Source organism: Heterocephalus glaber, unplaced genomic scaffold (genome assembly GCF_053883595.1).
Source record: "Heterocephalus glaber isolate CG9 unplaced genomic scaffold, H.glaber_assembly_v1.0 deba00001509, whole genome shotgun sequence".
NCBI lineage: Eukaryota > Metazoa > Chordata > Mammalia > Rodentia > Bathyergidae > Heterocephalus > Heterocephalus glaber.
The window spans coordinates 16319392-16335076 of record NW_028258325.1 but is presented as its reverse complement, the minus strand read 5'-3'; the positions used below and the strand labels follow the sequence as shown (position 1 = coordinate 16335076).

Here is a 15685-nt window from a genome sequence, read left to right as displayed (position 1 = left end):
TGTATTTTCAATTGATATAATTTAATTTGCATTATCTTTAGTAGTGTGCATCCTTTTGTGATTCTGCAGAGTGATTTATACATGTTTCCCATTTACCTCACCATGACACCTCCCCACATTTATTGTGGTGGACCTGCATTTTTCAAAATTGGATTCCTCATCCAGTCATGGAAAATCTCATCCTCCTTCACTATGTGAAGCCACACTGACTATTGTGATGTACAGTCTCCTGCACTGCAATCTTTCCTCACTCTGGCCAGAAGAGCAGTGAAACTCCATGGTTAGCAGCATGGCTTCTAGAACCAGATAACAGAAGTGTGAATGAATGCTGGCTCTACCGTTTGTAACTATGTGTCTTAATTTTCTCATCTGTGAAATGGGTACAGTAGCTTATATATCATTGGATTGTTGTGAAAGTTAAACTAGTTAAATAGCACAAAGGTTTTAATATATTGTTTGTGATTCTTTTTTTGCTTCTAAGGTGTCTTTGGGTAGTTGGTCTTTGAAGCCTTCCCTGTCTCTAGTTCTGAAATTCTCTCCCCACATTGGCTGCTTCTGCTACCCATACTTTCAATGTTACTGTTAATCTCCCAAATTTCTGATTGAAACCTTTTGCTGGACAGCAATTTTTTGCTAAACTGGTCATTCATGTTTTGTATCATTTCATTCAGCTCAGCTACTTTTTGATTAATGTCTTCTGACAGCTCCTGAATCATTTTGGTGATTACTTACCTGTTTAGTTATATCTTCTATGAGTCCACCAAGGGCCTCCTTGATCTGTTTTCTAAACTCCTCTGTTATCATTTGGAATAATTTAGGGATTGGAAGTTTGGGGAGGCATTAGGTTGCCTTGTTGTCTTAGGTTTCTGTTTTTTGTTTTTTGTGCTGAGGTCCATGGACATTTAAAGGAAATTCCACTTATGTGGAAAGACTTTGTTTGTTTCTTTGTTTTTGGTACTGGGGATCGAACTCAGGACCTTGTGGTTGCATGGCAGGCGCCAGAACCAATGAGCTAAATCCCTGGCCCTGGAAAGACTTTGTTGCTGGTATAATGACGTACTTTGGGTGTAGCTAACTATATTCCTTTGCCTCTGCCCCAAGATCTGACCACATCCATTAATTTTGGATGGGAGGATGCAGTGAAATTGGCCCAACACCAAATTCTCTGGGAATATACCCTGCCCAGTACAGAAAGAATGACCAATACATGTAATACATAATTGATACAATTCCATCTATTATCTCTGGACAATCTTTTTCAATATATTAACAACCTTCCTATTTCTCCAGTCCCCCTGGAACTCCAGGCTTATTCCTACCTCACCGTTAGATATATTAATTTCTACGTGCAAATGAGATGACATGCCTTCTCCTGTGAACTCTGGTTCATAGATGGTACCATCATCCAAGTGCCATTTGAGCCAGAACTGGGGTATCATCCCGACTCCTTCATCACCTCATTTACTAGGCATCATGTCTTATCTTTGGAATATCTTCCCAGTGTGTTCCTAATTTTAATTTTTATTAGTACATTTTTGTAGTTCATGATTATATTCACTACGGAGAGTTGGTTCATGTACATAACACATCTTAATTCCGATGCTACCTTAGCTCAAGCCACTGATATTATTTCCTACTCTATTGCAAATGACTCCCTTTTACACGCTTGCCTGATTTGATTCCTTTCTTTTTATGATGGCCAGCATAAGGAATCTAGAGCCAGAGTCTGAATCTGTTATTCCTTGAACAAAACCTTACAATGAGCTGCTAATGTTGATAATCAAATTTAAACCCACAGCTTGGTTTTCACACTTTTGCAGTCTGGCCACAGTTTCAGTCTACCTCTCCTGCCAGGGAGCTTGGCTCTTAATAGATCCGCCCTGGATGCACCATATTCTCCCAGGGCACCATGATCTTTCTCAGTCTCTAGTACTTTGCGTATGTGATGTGTTTTATAAGCAATGTTCTTGTCTTTACTTCCTGTCTGGGTAGTTGACTCATCTTTGGCCTGTAGGATTTGAAACTGATATTAATTTACCTATGAAAACTTCCCTTTATAATAGCCAATATCAGGTTAAGGCCCCTTTGTAAGTGTACCCAAAGCACACAGTCATTTGTAATAGAGTGCAGTAGATAAGTTTATTGGCTGTGGAGTTACTGGCTGTGGTTTGCATCTTGGCTCTGTCACTACCTTAACAGGCATGGGACACTGTCTTTTCACCTTGCTGTGGCTCACTAGCATATTAACAGTACCTCCCTAGAGTGACTGAGAGAAGGTCACAATTCCTTCTCTTCTCTGTACTTACTCTGTCTCTATGCATTTACACTGCTACCAGTATAATAAAATATAAACTGGGTAGCTATTAAGCAATGGAAATCTATTTCTCACTACTATGGAACCTAAGAAGTTCACGATCAAAGTAGCAGCAAGTTTGGTGTCTGGAGAGGGCTTATTTTCTAGTTCATAGATGGCACCTTCTAGCTATGTGCTAACATGGAGGAAGGGATGAGCTCATTCTCCGAAGTCTCTTTTCTAATGGCACAAATCCAGTTTCTGTCCTTAATGAGCTAATCAACTCATTGTGGCCCCATCTCCTGATATTATTTCCTTTGGTGTTAGGATTTCAACATATGAATTCTGGCAGACGTAAAACGTAGTATGACATACCCTTTTGCAACATGACTTTGTAAGTTCTCCCATCAAAATTAGGCTATTTTCCCCCTTGAATCTTGGCTGGTCCTGGGCCTTGCTATGTGTCCCATGGGACTATAGAAAATGTATACTAACAGAGGTTGAAAAGCGTTATGATAAATACCTGTTCTCTTGCTGCTTGTAAGAACTCTGCAGCCACCATCAATGAAGAAGTACATGCCAGTTTGATAGGTGAGAGGCAGTGCCTGGGCCTGCTGTCCTCATTACTCAAACCACCTGCAGAACATGAGCGACGACTGTGTCATCACCAGCTGACTACAGATGCATGAGTGAACCCAGCCGAGCACAGCCTAAATTGGCAGACCACAAAATCGTGAGCTAAATAGATGATCGATATGTTAAGCCAGTAAGTTTAGAGGAGGCTTTTTTATGGAAAATATAACTGATAGGCACACTTATGGTGCTGTGAGAATTAGATGACACATACAGGTGCACGGTGAGTGTCCAAGGGAAGCATTCACTGTTAGTGCCACTTCTTACTAATGTGAATCTACTGCGAGACTGCCAGCTCCTTGAAGGCAGGTATTGTTTTCTCCCTACCTCATCCTCCTTCCACAGTGCTGGGCTTGGTACATGTTGAATGAAGGTTTAAACATTCTTGAGACTTCACTGATAAGCATAACTCCTGTTTATAGATGAAGAAATCAAGGTTCAGAGATTAGCGATTTTGCTTATATACTTGTGCATTTGCATCAATATGATTCCTCTATATTAGTTTAAATTCTACCTAAACTTTTACCTACTGAGAAAGTTGGGTTGCAATATAAAAAGTAATCTGCTGCCAACACTACCAATCTTATGGCTAAATATGTAATCATGCTGTTTTATTCATCCACATATTCCTATTCCTAAGAGGCAGTCAAAAAGGTCCTTCAAATAATTTTTGAATTTTTTTCATTAAATTTTGATTCTATGTCAATGAGCAGAAGAGACTATTTTGATAACTTTCTAATCACTGTGGATATAACTCAGATATTTATCCAAAATCAGTAAAGGAAATAAAGTATGAATGACTGTTGTATTGGTCAGATTTCCTCTTGCTTGGGACAACATGCCTGGCATACACATTTTAAAAGAGAAAATGGCTTATTTGGTTCTCAGTTTCAGAGATTTCAGTCCATGACTGGCAGGCTCCGAAGCAGGAATGTCATGGTGGATGGGTGTATTAGAGCCAAGTTGCTCATTTCATGGTGGCCAGAAAGCAGAGGATAGGGGAAGAGCACCAGAGAGGAAGGAGCTAGGGACTAGATGGTCTCCAAAAGTTCATGCCCCATGAACCACGCACAGACAGAAGTGTGCTTTACTAATCTTGAACATCACTCAAGGCAATCAAGTCGACAGTCAAGATCAGCCATCACAACACTCATGTCAGATGATGTTACCCAGGAGTCTCTTTATGATCTTACTCTTCATTTTCACTTCCTCATCTACTGCCGTCTGTGAATTCTCAACCATAACTTTTAGTCCCTGACTAAAAATGTACTTTTCGTTGCATTTACCCAAATCTCTTCAAATCCAAAAGTGATTATACTGTAAGCACTTACCATCTCAACATAGTTACGTTGCATTCTTTGAACTGTATGTCAACATTTAGCATCCAGAAGGTTCTAGACTTTTGAAAACCTAATGGATGGGGGCTTTGGAAATCTCAATCTTTTTTGCCTTTTTCTTGTTCATTTGTTGACAGGTTGTTAAATGAGACCTGAACTTGAACATCAAGTTCTTCATTTATTTTGACAAGTGCACACGGCAGTTTCACTATTCAATCCTGACAGACTGTCAAACTTAGTTTTGGATTATCCACGTTAGACAGTGGCTTATTTTTTTAAGATTAATCTGAAGAAACAGGCTGTTGGTCTCCCTACAATTCTCCTAATTTGTATAAAGAACATTGATTTTACTAATATCTTTCAAAGCAATATAAATTGAACCTATTTTCCCCAAAGTGTTAATCTAATGAAAAATCTTACATATGCTAAGTAACTTTTAAGTCAGCAATTTAACCACACACATTGAACAATTGAACCACACACATAAAGAAATGCATATTGCCCCTTTTGTCTTTTTAAGAACTGGATCAGGCTGCGGATTTAGCTCAGTGGTTCCAGCGCCTGGCTGGAAAGCACAAGGTCCCGAGTTCGATCTCTGGTACCAAGAAGAAAGAAAGAAAGAATATAATTTAAGAACTGGATCTCTTTGGGTCTGATATTTAGAGAAAACAAGTGATATAAAATAGTTGTCAGCTATATCCAACTTTTTTTAAAGAAAGAAAACTCTAGAAACAGATTCATTTAGTTAAAATCATTTTTGGACAGTTTCACTCAAACTGTTAATAAACTAGCAGATACTTCCCAATGATCCATTTTTAGCCTTCATGCGGTATAGTGAGCAACTAAAAAAATACAAGGATAAAAGGCATAAAGTGATTTGGAATTCAATGAACCTATCTACCAATCAGAACACATGGTTCAAATAAAGAACCTGGAGAAAATGAGTTGTAGGCAAAACTTTTCCAACACTAACTTCATTAATGCTATTAACTTTAGGTTTTGCATAACTGCCTGGCTAGGTAAACTAACTTTCCATTCTGAAGCAAATCCCCTAATCACCTTTCCTGCCACATAGAGAACGTAGCCAGTGGATTTCCTAAAGTTCACAAGTCAGGGGAAATGCAGTTGAGTGTAATAATAACTCTTCCATTTTAATATGGACTTATCCTGCAGGACAAAGTTGCAAGCTAGATTTGAAATTTGGTGCTTAGAGAATTACAGTTCATTTGGCAGTACTCCAGCTTCTATAAACTTGGCTAGACTTACAGAAGCAAGTGCTGAAAGATGTCAGATGATGAAGGTTTGTGACCTGGATGCATCTTACATGCCTTATGAAAATTCAAGTAAGTCACGCAATCTCTATGGGCTTTAGTTTCTTCATCCACAAAATGGGGAAAATAAAATCTGACCTGTTTAACTTTCAGAGTCGTAAAGAACGAATTGAGTAATGAATATAAAATCCTATGGGAAGGTCAGAATTGTCTATGCTGCCCTAAAACTTTAACCTTCCTTTTGTCTCATAATGGAATATTAATATTCTCTTTCACGTGAGGATCTCAAAGTAGATTACTTTACCTGATTAACAGAATACTGACAGATCCAGAATCACTAGGAAATTTGCAGGTATAGTCAAAACAATCAACTGTGTGGATATTTACTGAACCCTAATGAGACAGTTTCATCCCTGAGAGTAGGGGCTGAGACAGAAGACAAACAGGTTTGTCTCCCTGTAGCAAAGGTCAAGGAATTGATTGTGATTGTAACTGCAGTCTCCTCTCCTGCCCAATGAGCTGTGTCCCCAAAGGAGCCCAAGTAAACACAGCACTGCCTTGAGCTGAGCAGTGCTTCTCAGATGTTTATCCGCACTCCTGGAACCACCCAGGGATGTGCTTAAAGGGAAGCTACTGATCCAGGAGGTCTGAAGAGGACCCCAGATGCCGAATTCCTGACAAGCCCTTGGTAGGGCCAGTGCTGCGAAATCACAGACCCTGCTGTCTCACCCCAGGTGCAAGGTAGTGAGAACTCAGACTACAGTCTTGGGGTATGTTAGTGGGCTTGGACTGCGTAACAAAACATCGCAGTTCATTTTCTCCGTTTTGGAGGCTGAAACTTCAAGATGAAGGTGGCAGCCGAGAGTTTTGTTTCTGACAAGGTCACTCTTCCTGGCTTATCCTCTTACAGCCTGTCCTCTAAGGAATCTTTCTTTCCTTTCTTATTTGCCACCAGTCCTAACAATGGGTGTGAGTAAACATGTTTAAATGGCTCATCAGCAATCAATGTAACAGATATACCACCCTAATGCAAGATGCTAATCAGGACAACAGGCAGGGGGTACAAGAAGAGAAGGTGCATGGGAATTCTATGTATTTTCTGCTCATTTCTTTTGAAAACCTAAAGCTTCTGTAAAAGATAAAGTCCATTAATTATTTTTTTAAAATAAGATTCTGATACTACACCCTGTCCCCTGAAACACAATGACTCCATCATAAAGGCTGGAGAACAGAGGCATTGCAATCAGCTATTTGGGGGGATTCCTTTATATGCTACAGTTTAAGACCCATCAGGAAGCAATTGACAGCCCCAGTGCTGTCATCAGATGAATATAGCTTTCAATCTCAGCTGGACCTCTTCACAGCTGGCTGACCTTGGGACACATCTCTGAGCTGCCTTATTTTAAAGTCAGAGTAACAACAGCTCAGTAAAATAATTCTTCTTAGTATTAAGTGATATAATGGTGCATAGTTTTTACACAGAATAGGGTACGTAGTAAGCATTCAAGCAATATTGAACATGAGAAGTTTTTATTGTTGTTTAAGTCTGGGTGAGCCAAGGAGAATTGTGCTGAAAGATAAGAGGCTTTTTAGAAAAGACCAGAAAGTAAGAGGCAACAAAAGATCAGACAAGACCAGGAAGTAATAGACAGTAAGAGAGCAGGACAATAATAAAGGTAGTCCTGGATGTTTTGACAACATTCCCTGGTTTATATCTAGATTTGACTCTCATTACTTTATTGGATCCTGACAATGACCTTATGGATCAGAAATTCCCCTTTGTAACAGATGAGGAACTAAGGCTTAGAAATGATCAGGGACTTTCTGCAAAATATAGATATGGGAAATGCGAGCATCCAGAGCATCTTAATCCTAATCCCAAATCCAGTGTAATCATTGACATTGGGGGTTGAGCCAGACTGTTGGATCCAGTCTCAGAGATACTGATTACTGCTGGTATAAAACTGATAAACCAGGTCACTCTCTGAGCCTCAATTTCTTCACTCATTAAGTAGGGATCATGACAGTGCTGACCTCAATGTTTTATAAAGACTATTTCTGAAATATTGAAGTTTATAAGATCTGAGACTGATGGCAAGCACATGGTGAACTTACTCTTTCTGAACTCAAATTTTTACAATATGCTCACTTGAGGGAACAATATGCATCCATGGCAAGTGTAACGAGGGTACAGAAAATGGGAATCTTTGTGCATACACCTCTTGAGGGGCTGGGAAGAGGGGCCACGATTGCTACAGCATCAGAGGAAAAAGGAACATGGTACTGACCAGGCATGCTGTGCTGTAAGAATTTTTCTCTATAGCTCTTTGGGACATCTATAGATTCAATAAGGAGATGGAACAAGCAAGGCAGGTCCTTGCTGGATTTCAATCGCAAATATCTGAAATGACAGTCAATGCGGCAGCAAAAAGATGACTTTCCTTGTAATATCTGGCAATGACCAAAGATCCATATAATGAAGTCTCGGTATGAATGTCACAGAAGCCAAGATCCAGGACATTTTAGAAACTTAATATATTGCAAAATTCTCCAGGGTCATGTTCACTTTCCACGAGCCTGTTGCCTTCTTTATGGTTAGATCAATGATAAGCACATAGTAGGACCAAAACAGATACACAGTACATAAGACGCGAGAAGTGGGTTGGCTCTACAAAGTGTTCTGCTTATTTGGTAGGTGGAAAGGGACTTGCATAGCAATTCCCACACTCCGCAGGAAGACTGAGTTAGGCCTGTTTTAGACCATAGTGATGACTTTTCTTCTTTGAGTTCATCATGATAAAGTATGACGGTGGCTGTGATAGCTAACTGTCATGATGATAGCTCTCACTGAGGAACTGGAAACATTCTAAACATTTTACATAAGCTGTCCCATTTAATTGCTCTCAACAGTTAATTGAAATAGCGCTGTTTTCTACATTTTAGGGTAAGAAAAATGACAGTGGCTAATTTATTTTGCCTTTGGACACAGAGCTAGTGAACAGTTGGAACTGGGACTCCATCTCAGGCTGCTGGGCCCAAATCCATCCACCCAGCCAGCTTCCGATGGAGTCACCAGATAGAGAATGGTGGACTGTAAAGCTGGGCAGGTGTTAGCGATCCTCCGAAGAGTACGAGTAGTTTCTGGAAAGAGTGGCTGCAAAATTAGAGAAAGAAGGAGTTGGTGAGTAAATTGGAATCTGGCTGTCTGAATTATTGGGGCTGGGAGGTGGCATATGCCTCACAATGTCTGACAGACTGGATGGAGAGAAACCTAATAAATGATTTTATTAAGGCGTTTATTAAACATACGGAGTCCTCATGATAACTCCTCTGACCCTCTCTCCTGTTACTCCAGGCACACTGCTGGCTGCTCTGAAACCTGGCCTCCCTTGCCTTTTGTCTGGTTGCTCCCTCTGCCTGGAAGTCCTCTGTCCCCTGAAATGCCCCAGTCATCTTTCACTATCACCTGGACTTAAATGTTGCCTCTTTCCTGGGTCCTTCTCCAACTGTCTTATAAAAGAGACTTTCCCAGCAGATCAAGCCACTTTCCTTGAGTGGTTGGCAGCCCCCCTGTGCACTCCTGTAAGTCAGTAGCTGAGGACTTCATTTCATTCACTATAGTATCTCAGTGCCTACAGCTGTGCCTCGCACCTAGTAGTACTACATGTCTGTTGAATAATGTAAAATATGTTTAACGAAGATCAACTGTGTGCAAGGAATTTGCTGAATTCAGTGTTGATACAGTATTCTCAATTTCAAGAATAAAAGCAGCTCGTAGTTACACAATGATTACTGTGTGCTAGGCACGGCCTAAAATCTGTACACCTATTGACTTTCTTAAATCCTCTTTATAAACCAATAAAGCTAAAGCGGTACCACTCCACATTTGATGTAAATCATTGCCCCAAGTCAAATGATCAGCAATCATGAAACTAGGATTCGAACCCAGGCTGTGGAGGCGTCAGCATGTGCTATCTTAATCATGAACTAAAGGCAGAGTGAGAAGCATCAACACATGTCACAAGGACTCAAATAAGCAAATGAGTCACTTGTGGTACTGGGGTAAAGAGACAGCAAGCAGGTGTCCTAGGACCACTACCAGGAGAAAGAGGCTAAATTTCACCTGGTGGCAACGTGTCTAACCAGGTGGCCACCGGGACAGTGAATGGTTTTACACTTAGAAATGACTTCCACCCACGTGAGGGCCGATTGACTGTGAGACTGAGTGGGAGGGAGTTCGAATTCGGTTTGCTCAGAAAGCCGGTCAACTTGACCTTTCTTCTCGAAAGAGGCTTCACTTGACTCCCGGGAGCAAAGAAGTCTACATTTTAATTTTCAATTCGCAAATAGTAACCATGGCTACAAATGGTCTATTGGTTTGTCTCAGTCTTCCCAACCATTCCTGCTCTTGGTTTGGTTAAGAAGACAAACGCTCCTCGGTGATGAGCGACCCACAGAGCTGTCGGCCTTACCGTGGGATACAGCGACTGGGTGTCTTCTTTTGAAACCCTTCCCGTGGAGGCTTCTACGAAACGCCTGCCAGCCTGTTCTAGCCCCTCTCCAAGGAGGCCTTCTTCATCTGACCCCGGCCTGCTCACTCCGGTGTTTAGAAACTGTTCCCCAACACCCGGCCAAGTCGCATGACTGGTTTGTAGCTTCAGTAGGGAAAGTTTCCCGTCTAGGAGTTCCTGGCGTTCTGCCCGGTGCTGCAGAAGGGCACCCCCTTGCACTTCTCTTCGGCTGTCCTTCGAACCCAGGGTAACTTTGTGTCGCACCTCGCGGGCTGTAGCTGTGCTATCGAGCCCCGGGGAGCCAGCAGCGCGTTCTTCGCCAAGAAGCAGTGCCCGGAGCTCCTCCCCAGGGCGCTGAGCTGGGCACGAAGGGGTCCGGGGCGCGCCCGCAGATACCCGGCGACTCCGGCTCGCAAGGGGCCCTCCCCAGCCCAAGTCACGTCGGGTCTGTCAAGGTCCAACCGCTCCATCACCAGGGGTAGCGCGCCTCCCCCAACCTCCAACCCCCAACTCCCCACCCCAACCCCCAACCCGCGACTCCGCAGCAGGTGGCAGAGGCGGGGCGAGCGGGACAGAGGAGGGGGCCTGGCGTTCCGGCTGGCAGCGCAGCTTTCCCCCTCTCCAGCCGCCCCCGCCCGCGCCCGTGCGCCCGTGCGCCCCGTGCGCCTCGCTCACCCCACGCCCCCGCCCCCGCCGCCGAGCGCCGCGCCGCGCCCCCTGCGCCCCCCGCCGGCCCCGCGCGCACCTGCAGCCCGCTCCGCGCGCCCTGCCCGCCGCCGCCGCCTCTCCAGCTCCCAGCGCCGCGGACGCCCGGGCCGAGTAGCGTGCGCTCCGGTGCCAGACCCAGCGACCGACGCCCGGGCCGGTGGACTCCGAGTCTGTCTCCTACACTCCGCGTCCGCAGAGATGAACGTGAGGAGGGTGGAGAGCATCTCGGCTCAGCTGGAGGAGGCGAGCTCCACAGGCGGTAGGATGCACTGACACCGAGCGAGCGGGCGCCCCTCTTCCCCCTCGTCCCTCGCCTGCTCGGACGGCGCTGCCCCTTTCTCGGCCGGCGGGCGGGCGGGGTCGCTTGTTGCTTTCGCTGCATGAGAGACGGGCGCCCAGGCGAGACTGGGCGGGGGAGGTGGGGACGGCGGGGAGGGGGTGTCAGGGAGACGGGCTGCGGGCGGACCTCCAGGGCCGAAAAGAGATGTTGGAAGTGTGTTGAAAACTCGCCGGTGGCCGGGTCCCCGGCGATCCTGTGCGTACTTTTGCCTTCTCTGAAAATTTCCTAGGTTGTTTATGGTTTTGCCAGGTGACTTCCTTCCCGGAACACCTGGGAGTGCTGAGCTGCGAGTGTGTGAATCCTCCCCTTCCACTTCTCCTTGCTGCTCCCAAACATTTCTCCATTAAAACTGTATTCTTTGTCCCCTGATAATACACAAGTGAAATCCAGTCCCTGACGGATTCTTCTGCAGGCGCGTGGGACTTGTTTTACTGCGGCCTCAGCTTACTATGGTTAGGCAGCGTGGTCTTCAGGGACGCCCGGGAATAATTTAGATACAGTTTAGCTGGGAAAGGTGCTGGGCGCTGTGCGTGGGATGCGCCTTTCGGAGAGGTGAGCAATGTGCCAGAGCAGGGAGGGGGCTGTTCTCCGAGTTGAGTTGGTGCCAACCAGGGCGGAATGGAGGACGATGCCCTCCCGCCCACTTGTGTTTAGGTGCCTGTGATGTCTGCAGAGGTCTTAGAGGAGCCATAAATAGGATGAAGGTGGTTGTAGGGAACATGAGGGTGACAGACAGTTCTCAGATTATATAAGCTCAGGGGTCACGCTTGGCTACGATGTCATTTGAGTTTACGGGATGGAAAAGCTAGCCTCGAAGGCTGTAAAGTTGTGAGGAAGGCAGTTTTTATACCTTTTTTAGTATCCAGGGAAATGAAGCCCCTTCAACAACTGAGTCTACCACCTGGATTTCTGGACGTGAGAAATGGACACCTTCTCTTTCCCACTAATCATTAAAAACATTGCAACAAGCAGGACATTAGTTTCATTGGGAGGAGGAATTTTAAAGTCATTCTCCTTTATAGCCTGGGACAAATAATACGACTGTCTTGAAGAGTCCACATTTTACTCGCGATGATGTTTAGAGTAGTTTTGCTTGTGACAGTAGCTGCTCACTGAAAAAAGCAAGTGTATGTGGGAAATAACTTTTGAGCGTTACTCATGTTTAAGAAACTGAATTGTGTTTTGCAGATTGGCATTGTAGGTTGTGGAGGGCTGGGTGGTTATTGGGTCATGAGTTGAGTTCATAGGCTCTCTGTCTTTGCAGCACTATACGGAAGAATGGGGTTCAGAGCCTGCTACCCTACTGGGGATGTACTTATGCACGAGACTGTGTATATGGTAGGAGCTCAGAGCTAGGGCAGGCTGTGGGGACATAATCTCAGGAGCTTGTGTTGTTTGCCTGTCAATGATAACAGCTTTTTGCCTGCACCTAGTCTTTCATCTGCCAAACGGGGGTTGGATCAGCATGTCCAGTCTCTTTACAGTGCCATCAGTGGCCGGAATCTCTATAAAAGAGAAACACAAATGAAATCACGTCTGAGGAGTATGCTACAATTAATAGGTTAACAACCGAAAAACTTACTACCATCTCTAGAATCAGCATGTATTCGTTGGAGAATAGAAAGATGCTGATTCTATCTTGGCTAAAGTGAGGCTGAAAATGAAGAGTTTAAACTGATTGAACACTTGTTTCTTGAATTATAGCCACGTTTTTATAGTTAATTGTCATGTGATGAGGAGCATAAATAAAGCCTTGTTTTGGTTCTTGTGAATGTTAGCAAATGATCCCCTCAATCTATAGTCTTTATTACTTTCACCCAATATGTGTTATGGTACTTTGGTCATTTGAGCTCAGATTTGTGGTCTTTACTAATCTGCAGTCAGAAAGGCTGGTGGGCATTTTTAAAGGTGTGAATTCTCTCATCACTTCTTGTTTGATTACAACAGCCCTTTACCTCTCCCTGCTTCTCTGCTGAGTGGGACTTTGTACTGGTACTTGGGTTCACGAATTTAATTCTTAATTAACTTAATTCTGCGACCAGGATGGTGAAACGGATTAAGTTCATGAGCCAAGCCCTCACTGCCTGAGTTTCTCTTGAATTTCCCTGGAGGATGGGGAGTGACCAGACCACTTGAATGGATTGAAACGAAATTAACCGAAGGATCTAACTGGGAGGAGTGTATGAAGATGAGGGAGAGATCAGGAGTTGGAGAGGCTGTGTCTGTGTTTTTATACCTGACTTAGAGTCAGAACATTGATTTGAAAAATGGTTTGCTGAGGGGCAAAAAAGAAAACTGCATGAAACTGAGAGTAGAGTGGAAATGTCAGAAATGATGAGAGCAGAATGGAGTTATGTGGCTAAAACTTTATAATAATAGAGCTAAAAGAGCTCATTCCCTTCTTTTCAAGAAGAAAACTATTTAATATGCTTAGAAGAATCACTTCTAAGTCACTATAATTGGTACTGTTAATGCTACAAAGTACATAAAATGAACAAGTTATAAATGACGACATCTAAGTAGAGAGGGTTGCTTAGGAACTAGAGTGTTCAGACTTACTGCTTCCATCAACTTCCATATTAAACCCAAACCCTGTCCGGGATATATTTTTCATTTCATTGTCTTTTCCATTAGTTTGCTCCCCTGCTATAAAATCAGACATAATCCTGCTATCAGTGGAGAGATATAGAGAAATGATAATTCAACCATACATTGGAAAGAGAATCAGAAATAAGGTCAAAGGAAAAAAAAACTACAAAATTATTCATTGATGTCCTTAATTTGTGCCATCTAACTCAGGGATGGCAGATGTTTTGTGATGTAATCTGCAACAAAAAATGGGGAGGAAATGCACATTTCAATGGTAGTGTGAAAAATCTCTTCAGTTTGGAATTGTCATTTTATAGATGCATCCTGGCTTCTCCTTAAACTTTGTGTCTATTAAAGCAAAATCAAATTAGTAATTCTTCTGGAGTAATACTGAAAAAAATGAACTTATTCTGAACCCCAAAAAGCTTTTCATTGTGCAAGGCATTATTCTATTTTCTTGTCATACAAGTCTAAGGGAATGTTAAACAAACATGATGAAATGTTAAAATGAATCGATTCCAACTCTCCCTCTCCCTGCTTTCCACACTACACTTTTTTTCGTGGCCAATGATTATGTCCTCTTTCAGAAAATAAAGCAATAGATGTTTTGGAAATTAACGAGCCATACAGTATAAAATATGTGTGCAAGATTCCTATAGAACAGATATGCTTGCTTCTTTGAAAATATGTTTCTGGGGTGAAAATATATGGTCCTTCTTACTTTTATTTTCATTTATTTTTTTTCCTTGTCCTCACTTTTCTCGCAGAACATGTGGATAATAATGCTTTTCAGTACTGCATAGTAGAGCGTGCTTGTTTACTTAATAACCTCCCTCCTTAGGGGCTGTTTCAAGCAGATGAAAGTGTGTGTATGTGTGTGAATGTTTGCAAGAAGGAGGGAGGGAGGGGCGGAGAGAGGAGACGGGGAGAGATTTCATTCATCAGGGGCCTTCACCGTTCTTAGAAATGTTTTACGGTTATATGGTTATATGACCGCACCTATTACTGCAAGTTTATTCACGCTTGGGCATTGAATTACCCGTTTATTTTTACTAACTTCATTTGGTTAAAGGTTCTAATACATTTTCACCGTAGTCTTCATAACTCATTGTGAAGCTTTGACACTTTATGCTTTTTACTAACGTTTCTTAGCTGATTGTGAGCTTCGTGAGAGCTAAGAAATGGTGTTCTGTCCACTATCTCATATGAGGTCTTCCATGTACTATTTGCTCAACAGCAAATGCTGAATGAATGTAGCCAGCTACTTTGCTTGGTATGTTAATGAATTACTCTGTTTCCTCTTACATTCCTCATATCTCCTTTTTATCGCCCTTCTTTTCTTTTGCCTGGTCTTTTTTACAACTTTTAAATTATCTTCTCTCTAAATACTTTCTCCCTAATCAAACTGTTGTCTTAATTTTTACCTTGGTGTGCGGTTCCCCTTAGTCTATAGTCTGGCCCAATGCTTCCCCAGAGTACAAGATAAACATTTTCATAGCCTGAGGGTAAGACCCATCAGCCAGTTTGAATTACATCAAACTTGTGTGGTGGGAAAAGACATTTCCTCTAGAAGCAACTTATTGTGCAGACTTTGCAAATGGTAGCATCATTTGTTGAGGTATGCAACTAAAAAAGAGGTGGAGGCATCCCGTTCTGAATGATATCCCTGTATCTGTCTTGATTCAGAAACCAAAACCTGTTCTCTTCTGGCATTTATGTTTCTTCTTTCAGTTCCCTGTTTGCCATCCAGAGTTAAGTTTTGAGCATCATTTCCAGCCTGTCATGGGTGTATCCTACTTCGGCAACTCCCATTCCCTACTCTAACCCTACTCAATGTACTAAAACCTGATTTAAGTCTTACCATCCTCCTGTACAACATCTTTGAATGACTTCCCTTAGTTCTACTTTCAGAACTAAGAATGCTGTTGATTTAGATCAATACTGAACGCCTTCCATAATATGGTGACAGATTTTTATTCCATCATTGTCTTCCAAGACACTTC

General features: G+C 42.9%; 1 protein-coding gene across 2 annotated transcripts in view; it reads left to right on the top strand.

Moving 5' to 3' along the window:
- The first annotated feature begins 10862 nt into the window (after nucleotides 1-10862).
- The window catches only part of Kcnip4 (potassium voltage-gated channel interacting protein 4), a 1104843-nt gene continuing 1100020 nt past the window's right edge, over nucleotides 10863-15685 (top strand). Inside the window, exon 1 of one of the 2 annotated variants that reach the window (XM_021260223.2) lies at nucleotides 10863-11012. In XM_021260223.2, coding sequence (XP_021115882.1) covers nucleotides 10952-11012 — 61 coding nt within the window. In that variant the 5' untranslated portion in view covers nucleotides 10863-10951. The remainder of the gene's footprint in view (nucleotides 11013-15685) is intronic. The other variant, XM_021260225.2, reaches the window with a different exon arrangement.